We start from the raw sequence: 10784 nt of genomic DNA, 5'->3' as shown, positions 1-10784 counted from the left end.
ACACAGGCTACTAGAATGTCTATTCTTTAGTAAGCTCTTGAAGACACAATACAAAAGTTTGTTGTAAATAACATAGAACGACCAAAATAAACCTTGAAACATTTTATTTTTTCCTTTCATTTCATCCAGTCTCACCACTACTGTTTCAAGTCATTGTAGTCCTAGTGGTTTTCTTTTTACACAGCTCAACACATCTGTGAGCCCTTAAAAGTCCTACAATGTTTTACTTGGAAATGTACAGAAAAAAAGTATAACATGTTCTAGAAATTCGAAAGTCATTCTTTCGTAAGTGCATGAATCATTATTATAATGTAAGATGGAAAGAGATATTGTAACATAAATGTTAATTTTCACATTGCTTCATACTGTAACGTTCATTTTGATAGTGTTTCATGTGGAGGTAAAAGAGAGAGGGTGATGGCCTAGGGGTCAGGTCTGGGAAGAACTTGACGGAAGGTGAAGAAAGTAGATTGAGATGGAGAGCGAGAGTAAAGGAGACAAGCTTGGTAAATCTTCTTGAAGGTGGATGAAGGTGGAGAGAAAAGGGGTTTTGGCTTTTACTGGCGTTGGTTGGCAATCGGTGGTACAGCACATGATCCAGGTACTGAAGCATTCCAGGGCACTCATTCATAAATCGCTTTAGACTAGGAGTGATGATCTAGGATCAGTTTAGCATTTTAGATCAGTGAATATGATTATACTGACAGCTATGACCTGATCTGAGATCAGCACTACCTACTCTGAGATTGTTTGTGAACAGGGGCCCTGATGGTTCTGGACAGGACGTTGTCAAGTAAAGGAATTGGATGGGGAAGAGAGGGGGCTTAAAATCTAGAAACAACCCCTAGCCCAGGGTTCCCCAACTGGTGGCCCACGGGCCGAATTTGACCCGCAGGTGGCTTTATTTGGCCCCCCAATTAAAACCTTCTGAGCAACCAAATATATATTTATGTATCTTTTTTTGCATTTTCATTGTTGGACATACAAAACTGTAAAAACACCAGGAAATCAGCTCCAAGTTATATTAATTTGGGAAATAAGTTCAAGTATTCCCAAACATATGATCATATACAAATGTAAGAAAGGGTTTGAAATTATTATGTTTTAGTCAAATATTATATCTGTTGGGCTTCTTGTGGTCAATTTGCAGTTTACAAATGATTTGTAATTATGTTCCAGATCCTCAAGAAAAAAAAGAAAGAAAAGAAATCGGCTCGCGGCCGAATCTATCCCTGCTGAAGGGTCTAGTAGTAGCTCCACTATGCCCTATGATAGGCTAGTTGTAATTCTGACATTGTTTATACCCATCCAATCCTTTCAGATCTACACAGGTGCCTAGGTGGTACAGGCTAGGGGTTGTTTTGGAAAGGGCAGAGAAGTAGTGGACGCTAAGCTACATGGGCATAGCTTCCTGGTTCTCCTGGCTCTTCTGGTCCTGGGAGGAGTCCCCGGTGCCTTTAGGGCTCTCCTGTTGCCCTGAGGCCTGCCCTGAGGAGGGCGTCAGTCTGTGGTAGAGGTCCCGTACGGTGCCCAGGGTCTCTGCCATGTCCTCTGGGTAGCGTGTCTGCAACTCCTCGTTGGCAACGTAGTGGCTGTCATGGAACTCTGAGAAATAGCGGCCCACCTCCGGATGGGCAATCTCCAGAGGAGCGGAATGAGGCTCCAGGTTTTCTGGGAGATGGGAGAAAGAGGCGGAAAGATACTTTAAAAAAAAGTATCGTATCATGTGACATCAAATCTTAAACTGAGTGGAGGCAAGTTACTGTACAACAGTAGTTCCCAAACAGGGATACTAGGACCCCCGGGGGTACTTGGTCTATCCACAGGGGGTACTTGAGAAGTCTCTCATAAGTCCATAGGCCTACTGGTAAAATGCACATGAGGGGGTACTTCAGGGGTACGCAGAGCAAAATTGAGTTGGTGGAACAGTAACCGAAAAAGGTTGGGAACCACTGCTGTACAAGACAGCTACATATTCTGTGTGTTAATGCAAAAACATATAGGCTTACACCTTAGCAGATAGGTATTCTACTCATCCAGCATGTATAACTCTTCAATAAGCATTTCAAGTACTACATTTGTCAAGTTTCTTACATCTTAGAGCACCTTCTTAACTAACTACCACTGCCCTGACACAATGAGAATGTATGTTAGTGTGTCTAGAGGAGACGTACCCTGGGCAGCGTATCGACAGGTACCGTCCTGCACTAAGACGTTGTAGAATGGCTGGTTGGCCCCGCTGGACAGCTGGTGGACCCTCATTGTGGTGATCCACTCCTGGCTCATGGTGCACTTGGGGTCCCAGCCATAGATCACACAGTTGTAGCCAGACCTGGCAGGGAGGGGGGAAGGGGCAGCCACTCAGTGTCAAGAGAGAGATGGGGTACAGTGTAACACATGGGCTTTATCAATACAAAAACACCCGAGTCACACTACAGGGCAATACTATACAAACTTAAACTCATGGGAATGTAGTAAATAGATACTCTAAAAAAACAAATGTCTGCATTTATCGAAAAGGTGTAGTGGAGTATGGACAGATGGAAAGAAGACCAAAATAATAAAGGAAGTGGAAAGAGTGACTGACTGCCCCTCGTCAGAACTCAGACGCACCTCTTGTGTTTCATGATCAGGCCTACGCTGTACTGCACTTCTACGTGCTCGGGGGCGCTGCGTCTCTTCACCTCTGGCTCCACCGGGTGCTTCTTGTGCTGGATGTGCTCCAGGGTGTGCTGCACCAGATAGCCTACCGCCCCATGCTGGGACGGGTCCAACGCCTGGATGTGCTGCAGGATGTCTAGGACCTGGAGGAGGAAGTGAGAGGGATGAGACATCAAGCAGACACCAGTCATTATCAGTTGGGGAAACTTGTCCTCTGCACCGTAGTAAGAAAGTAGAGGCAGCTAGTCCTGGATGTTAGAGAAGCAGACCAATAGCCAAATGATAGAAGACAAATTGTTTCTTACAAAAATGGATTGCCCAATAAAATAAAACTAAATGTGCTGCCTCTTTGAACATGATCAAATCCAAGGTAAAAGGCATATGGTCCAATTACATGTACTTGGGTTCATGATGTGCCATCTTGAGAAATCATGCTAACCTTCTCAGGCCAGATGCCCAGGTGGAAGTAGAGTCTGGCCTGTAGTAGAAGGTATTGAACGTTGTCTGGGTTGATGGTGAGGTAGAGATCCAGAGAGTCTCTCAGCAGCTGGTAGGATTTTTCATTGCCTTCCCTGCATGACACAGCACAGTGATAACATTGTGTATTTCATACCAGAGCAGCGACAGTTGAGTGTAGGAATTTATTTTTGACCAACTCTAACCCTAACATTACCTCAAGGATGAGATCCTGAGGACAACATAGAAAATAAGGAAAAATAAGATTTTGGATGTACAGATAGAAGATGTCAGAAAAGTTATTGATTAGTTTAAGAAAAATCACATCCCTAAGTCCACAACTCTTACCCTCGCTTGCCGATGTTGAGCAGATTCCCCACCATCCTTAGCAGCACTTCTGTGGTACTGATGGCACTGTAGTAGTCTGCAGTCACCTGGTGACCGATGAGGTACTCACACTCCTTAGCCGTCAGCTGCTTGCCTTTACCGAAAGCGTCAATGTACACAAAGTCATAGATGTCCCCACTCCTGGAATAAGATGTGTAGCTTTATCAATACAAGTAAAAAAATAAGTACCTTTGAGGCAATTTTTTGTATGCAACGCAGACGATGCCACATTGGGTATATTGAAACCCAGCCATTTTGGGAGAGCAATGCTGCATTTCACCCAATCATGAACAAGTTCTGAACTAAAGGCTGATCATTAAAGTATATGCCTTACGTTCACTTCCTCTCACACTCTGGCCCTTACCCTCTTTGATGCTGGCACCAGCGAAGCAGGAAGTGATTGGGGAAGTTTACGGGCTCCAGCTGAACCCCCAGTTTCCTGGCCAGGGTCATGTACAGGACAGACAGGCTGATAGGAATGCCTGTCCGGCGGAGCAACACCTAGGTAGGGAATAGAAGACATGGGACTGTAAGGAAGAGCCACAGAGTTCAAAGAGCCACTTTGTCCATTAAAAGGTGAGGATAACAGTATCAATAGACTTACTTTATTTAAATAATAAAGGGCCCATATTCAAAAAGACTCAAAGTAGGAGTGCTGATCTAGGAAGTTCAGCAATCCTACTCTGAGACGCTTACAGGCCGAGGATAACATCTATAGCTCTATCTGGAGGACTCCTTGAATCTCTAGCATGGATAAGTATAATTTTTGTCTTAATCTGTTGTTGTCTAGTATGGTCTTCTTGCTAGGTAAGGCCATCTACTTTAAGTGCTGCCTGTCTTCCCAGTAGCCTAAGTGTGTGCACTGCTGACTGCTCATAATTTGCAGATGATTGTTGACACGTCAACCAGGAGTATCTTACCTAGTTATTTTCAGATGATCTCATTTTGCTCTTTTGTAGCTTTGGCAACTATGCACTTTTTTCTATCCCAGTTCACTCCTCTCTGTGTAGGCTTTACAGACGCTCCCCACCCCTTGGCTGCAATCCTTCTAATTTAGTGTACCCTGCATGCACAACCCAGTGGAATTCCTGGACTCCGGCAGCATTTGATCATGAACTTCTCCCATTCCTGACCACTGTCCCCGACCCTTTGACTTTAAAATGTCCTGAGTCTCTCCCCTCCACGAGAAACCAACACTTGACCCCTCTGACCGGTATCCCTTCTTTATTTTCTTAGTCAGAGCATTCTGTCTCTGACTAACTCCCTCGCTATCTCTCTCAGAATTATGTTCTTGACTCTAACCAGTCAGGCTTCAAGATGGGTCACTCAACCGTGACTGCTTTTCTCTGTACTACGGAGGCTCTCTGCACTGCCAAAGTTGACTCTCTTTCCTCTGTTCTCATCCTCCTAAATCTATCTGCTGCCTTTGACTCTGAACTATCAGATCCTCCTCTCCACCTTCTCAGCGCTGGGCGTCTCAGGCTCTGTACACTCATGAATCCTACCTGGCAGGCCGCTTCTACCAGGTGACGTGGAGAGGATCTGTGTCTGCACCACATCCTCTCACTACTGGTCTCACCCAGGGCTCGGTTCTAGGCACTCTCTTCTTCTCCCTATACACCAAGTTACTCGGCTCCATCATATCCTCACATGGTCTCTCCCATCATTGCTATGCGGTTGACACGCAATTACTTTTCTCCTTTCCCCCTTATGACACCCAGATGGCGACATGCATCTCTGCGTGCCTGGCAGATATCTCAGCTTGGATGTCAGTCCACCACCTCAAACAGAGCTACTCTTCCTCACAGGGAAGGTCTGCCTGCTTCAAGACCTCTATCATGGTTGACAACTCCATGGTGTCCCCCTCCCAGAGTGCAAAAAATCTTGGTGTGACCATGGACAACACCCTGTCGTTCTCTACAAACATCAAAGCAATGACTTACTCCTGCAGGTTCATGCTCCATAACAGTGGTCACCAACTGGGCGATCGACTGGTCGATCTTCAAGGCATTTCTCGTCGACCACAAAACATTTCTGTAGTGAAGCCAACAATAAAGACCTAAAGGTTTGCACCCCTTTTTTCATTTTTTTCGTATTCTGAGATCTCAGCTTGCTTTTTGACTGCAAAAGTATCTTGACTGGAGGACTGATTGATGACCGGGGGACTCCCGAGTGGCGCAGCAGTCTAAGGCACTGCAGTGCTTAGGGCGTCACTACAGATCCGGGTTCGATCCTGGGCTGTGCGCATGCACGCTGACACGGTTGCCAGTTGTACGGTGTTTCCTCCGACATATTGGTGTGGTTGGCTTCCGGGTTAAGCAAGCAGTGTGTCAAGAAGCAGTGCGACTTGGCTGGGTCGTGTTTCGGGGAGGACGCATGGCTCTCGACCCTCACCTCTCCCGAGTCCGTACGGAAGTCGCAGGGATGGGACAAGACTGTAACTACCAATTTTTTACCAATTTGATATCACGAAATTGGGGAGGAAAAAACGGAAACCAATTTTTAAAAGGTTGGTGACCACTATTCTACAACCCTTCCTCACACAGGAAGCGGCACAGGTTCTAATCCAGGCACTTGTCACATCCCGTCTGGACTACTGCAATTCGCTGTTGGTTGGGCTCCACGCTTGTGCCATCAAATCCCTGCAACTAATCCAGAACGCTGCAGCACCGTCTGGTGTCAACTTTCCCAAATTCTCGTACTTAACTATTTTCCCCCTTACTAGCTCTGGCTTTGCTGATAGACACTTCATTGAGGAAGAATTTACTTGGTATAACTGTGATATGGGGGTTGTCCCATCTGGCTATCTTAAGATGAATGCACTAACTGTAAATCGCTCTGGAAAAAGAGTGTCTGCTAAATGACACAAATGTAAATCACCATCCAAGACCTCTATAGCCTCTCGATGAAAGCACCTACCTGGTGTATGTAAGAGTTGAGAGGATTGTAGTAATCACACTCGTTGCCCTTGTACTGAAGCTGCTCGTACAAAACAGCATTGAGGGCAACCACCACCTGCCTCTCGAGCTCAAAGTCCTCCACAGCAAAGCAGTCACCTAGACAGAACACAAAGGATCACATCGTTAAGTATTAGCAAAGAACGGTGCTGAGAATGCACTAAGGTCAAATACAATGGTACAATGTAATACACTCACAAGCTCCTAGGTTAGATAGTGAACTTTGATAGTTAACTACAAAATCTAAATTTGTCGACGTGAAAATGCACTAAAATCGACATTAGACTACTTTTGAGGTCTGACAATGCCTGACTTTATATTAGCTCTTTGTATTAATTCCTGAGAGACAAACAGAACATTCCAACATGTGTTTCTCTCCAGCTCAGACCAACCTTGTGTGACCCTCAGGCTTGGATGAGAGGAATTTTTCATCCGCAACATCTTCTTGACCTTGTCAGTGATCTCCTCCAGCTGGGAGGATATACCGTCCAACGACACATCTGCCAGGGGGTTACAATACTGGTCCACCAGCACAGCTCCTACAGCAGGAGAGGAGACAATAGAGGACTGTAAAAGACACATGGTTATACACTACATTTCTTTATGGCTTTGATATTAACACTCTCTCTCTATGGGTTTTAATGCTAACGGTGATGCAATCATAGGACTTCAAAAACCACAATGGGGGGAAAACGGCCATTGTTTTTTTTCTTCTCCAAACACTCAGTATTATAATAATAATAATAATAATAATAATAATAAGTATGGCTAGGCCCATGTTCATCTGTCTGCCTTACTTAATTTAGGCCTACACTGAATACAAGTCATGAGAGTATGATACATATAAATGCAGTGTATGAATAGGCCCACTCCACATGTACTACAGTAAGTACACCATATTCATGACTCACCCTCTAGTGCTGACTGCTGCTCTGCAGGCTGCTCCAGAAACATCTTTAAACTCCTCAGAATGTTCTGCTGGCGAAGGAAATAAAGGATTTTCTTTGCATAGTACTTCAGTGTCAGGCTTTTCCTATGGGAGTGGGACGAGAGAGAGGAGGGATGGAAAGAGATAAGGCACAAGAAAGAAAAAAGGTGAGAGAGGGCAAGCAAGGTGAAAATGAGAGAGATTAATAGGGAGAGAGAGTGATGGAGAAGGCAAGAGAGGGAGAGAAGAGATGGAGAAAAAAAGATTGTTACAATGGACATAAAAACAAAGCTCCAGGGAGCATTAACACATAAAACAGAACCAATGACCAAAGATAGATTTTTGTGCTGGACTGGAGTGTAGACATGGCTCTTACCTCCTATCTGAGTTCAGTATGGAAAGCAGCTCGTCTTCACAGAAGTGCTCAGGGGCCCCGAGGGACTCAATCTCAGCAAAGCTGTCCCCCAACACCTGGCCAACGCAAGGCTGTGTTACAGATCTCTGGGTTAGTGCTAACCAGGCCAGCCAACCTCACACACACACACACACACACAAAAACACATGATCACGTGCGCAGTTGCGCAGAGCAGCTAAATCACAGACACCATGATGTGGTGGATTAGTATGGCCAAGAGACAACTGTCACTAACTTCTTTACAAGTTCTTACAATGTTAGTAACACTTGTTCAGTCTCCAAAAACTAGCCTGGCTAAGTCAGAATGGCAATAACCATGACAGCTTACTGCTAATGTCATTACTTACAACTTCCGTGAAGAATCTCTTTGAGATGGATACAACTGTTCGTCGTATTTGTAGACCAACAGTGTGTCGCGTTCTGTATTCTTTCAGCCAATCGCAACACTCATTCTGGCGGTAATGCTTCTGCAATCTTGGCCATCTGGGGAGTGTAGGAAAAGAGATTGCAGTCAGATACAGTGAATTTCATTGTATGTGTCAGATTAGTAGAGAGTTGAGTTCAGTGAACAAGTAGGCTAATGGATGTTGGGTGCAAATTCATAAATAAACTTAGCAAAATAAATAACGTCCCTTTTCCAGGACCCTGTCTTTCAAAGATAATTCGTAAAAATCCAAATAACAGGTACAGAATGGCAATAACAGCTGCCCGAGTTACACCAGGAACGCACAATCCCTCCAGTGGTCAGACTGTCCACAATAGGCTGAGAGAGGCTGGACTGAGGGCTTGAAGGCCTGTCCTCACCAGACATCACTAGCAAAAATGTCGCATATGGGCACAAACCCACCGTCGCTGGACCAGACAGGCCTGGTAAAAAGTGCTCTTCACTGATGAGTCGCGGTTTTGTCTCACCAGGGGTGATGGTCGGATTCATGTTTACCGTTGAAGGAATGAGCATTACACAGAGGCCTGTACTCTGGAGAGGGATCGATTTGGAGGTGGAGGGTCTGTCATGGTCTGGGACGGTGTGTCACAGCATCATCGGACTGAGCTTGTTGTCATTGCAGGCAATCTCAACGCTGTGCATTACAGGGAAGACATCCTCCTCCCTCATGTGGTACCCTTCCTGCAGACTCATCCTGACATGACCCTCCAGCATGACAATGCCACCAGCCATACTGTTTGTTCTGTGTCCGTGATTTCCTGCAAGACAGGAATGTCAGTGTTCTGCCATGGCCAGCAAAGAGCCCAGATCTCAATCCCATTGAGCACGTCTGGGATCTGTTGGATCAGAGGGTGAAGGCTAGGGCCATTCCCCCCAGAAATGTCTGGGAACTAGCAGGTGCCTTGGTGGAAGACTGGGGTAACATTTCACAGCAAGAATGGGCAAATCTGGTGCAGTCCATGAGGAGATGCACTGCAGTAATTAATGCAGCTGGTGGCCACACCAGATACTGACTGTTACTTTTGATTTTGACCCCCCCCAATTTGTTCAAGGCCACATTCCAGTTCTGTTAGTCATATATCTGTGGAACTTCAGTTTGTCTCATTTGTTGAAATTGTTGGTTATGTTCATACAAATATTTTACACATCTTAGGTTTGCTGAAAATAAACACAATTATCAGTAAAAGGACATTTCTTTTTTGCTACGTTTATTATTATCCCATCACTTGCATGGTACAGAATGACACTAAACATTTCTTTAAGGTCTAATTACTATGAAGTAACAAGTGGCTGGCTTACAAATAATTATTCCAATAGATTCAAAATCAGCAGTGGTTTGCCATAACTTTAACCATACAGGGGACTCAGTCAGAGAAAGAAAACTACCAGCAAGCCAACTGATGTTTGGCAAGAACTGCACAAGACCTCAATCACAATTTCCAAGCATTCAAGGTCACACAACTTTAATGAATTCTGAAATTGTTAATTGTGACCTAGATATTTTAGTAGCTTCTTATATAAGCCCCTGGACATGGTAGCTACCTAGCTAGGCTGGATACATAACGTTCGTTAGCTAGCTAGCTAGCTATTAACGTTACTTTGCGTGATGTCGAATTTGGTGCATCAGCCGAATGTCAACGGCCGTTTGACAACTCCCTTGCGACAGTAGCTCGCTATGACGGATATGTGCTGACTGTACTGCTAGAAATAATTTCGTATTTTAGAGGGGCAATTGCGATTTAGATGCCATCTAGCATTAGATAGCTACGTCTCTAGCTAGCTCGTGGGATTATGCAAGCAAGCTAATGTCAGTTCACCTGAGTTTGTACTGGTGTCCCCAGACCTTCCCCCTGCCGTGGCAAACGTCGTGTAACCGCTTGCAGCTGCAGGAAACGTTGCAAATGTCGACATGCTTGAGGACAGGGAAGCATAAGATGTACTCGAGTAACTCGGCCGGTAAGTCTGTCATTATTTTGTGTTCTGTCTCGGAAACGATCCCGTTCAGGCCGGAGTACCCCTCTCCTCCTGCTCCAGATGTCGCCATCTTTACTGTTTACTCCGGTTACCTCATTGTACAAGCCACGCCCCTTTCTGGCGCAGGGGGCTGAACTTCGAGATGACCCAAAACCGAGTGGAGGGGAATGACTGAATAAAAAAAACGATTTTAATATATTTATATTATACAGTAAATTAGTATTTTATAAAATAAAATACATGTTGTTAGCAGCAGGACAAGTATATGCTGTATACAGTAGTGATTAGTAGTTGGTTAAAGGCTTGTATGTCACGGTAACATCTACAGTTGAAGTCGTGAAGTTTACATACAGAGGTTGGAGTCATTAAAATTCCTTTTTCAACCACTCCAGAAATGTCTTGTTAACAAACTATAGTTTTGGCAAGTCGGTTAGGACATCTACTTTGTGCATGAAACAAGTAATTTTTCCAACAATTGTTTACAGACTGATTATTTCACTGTGGGTCAGAAGTCTACATGCATTAAATTGACTGTGCTTTTAAACAGCTTGGAAAATTCCA

At 44.7% G+C, this 10784-nt stretch overlaps 1 protein-coding gene across 3 annotated transcripts; it reads right to left on the bottom strand.

Moving 5' to 3' along the window:
- Positions 1-1194: 1194 nt before the first annotated feature.
- Positions 1195-10310, bottom strand: fbxo21 (F-box protein 21). Of its 3 annotated transcripts, none has more exons than XM_064972867.1 (13): positions 10067-10310; positions 8152-8287; positions 7766-7875; positions 7373-7494; positions 6854-7000; positions 6424-6560; positions 3869-4005; positions 3466-3645; positions 3335-3349; positions 3101-3233; positions 2614-2804; positions 2175-2332; positions 1195-1671 (listed from the first exon to the last, which is right to left on the bottom strand). In XM_064972867.1, the coding sequence occupies exons 1-13, from the start codon at positions 10291-10293 to the stop codon at positions 1394-1396; spliced, it is 1971 nt and encodes a 656-aa protein (XP_064828939.1). In that variant the 5' UTR covers positions 10294-10310; the 3' UTR covers positions 1195-1393. The 3 variants fall into 3 exon arrangements, with proteins under 3 accessions (XP_064828939.1, XP_064828951.1, XP_064828945.1); XM_064972879.1 differs by having other exon boundaries at positions 7766-7860; XM_064972873.1 differs by lacking the exon at positions 3335-3349.
- Positions 10311-10784: the final 474 nt, after the last annotated feature.

This window comes from Oncorhynchus masou, chromosome 1, assembly GCF_036934945.1.
Source record: "Oncorhynchus masou masou isolate Uvic2021 chromosome 1, UVic_Omas_1.1, whole genome shotgun sequence".
In the NCBI taxonomy this organism is placed as follows: Eukaryota; Metazoa; Chordata; class Actinopteri; order Salmoniformes; family Salmonidae; genus Oncorhynchus; species Oncorhynchus masou.
Note: the sequence above shows the minus strand (reverse complement) of the source record. Positions and strands in the feature narration are given on the sequence as shown.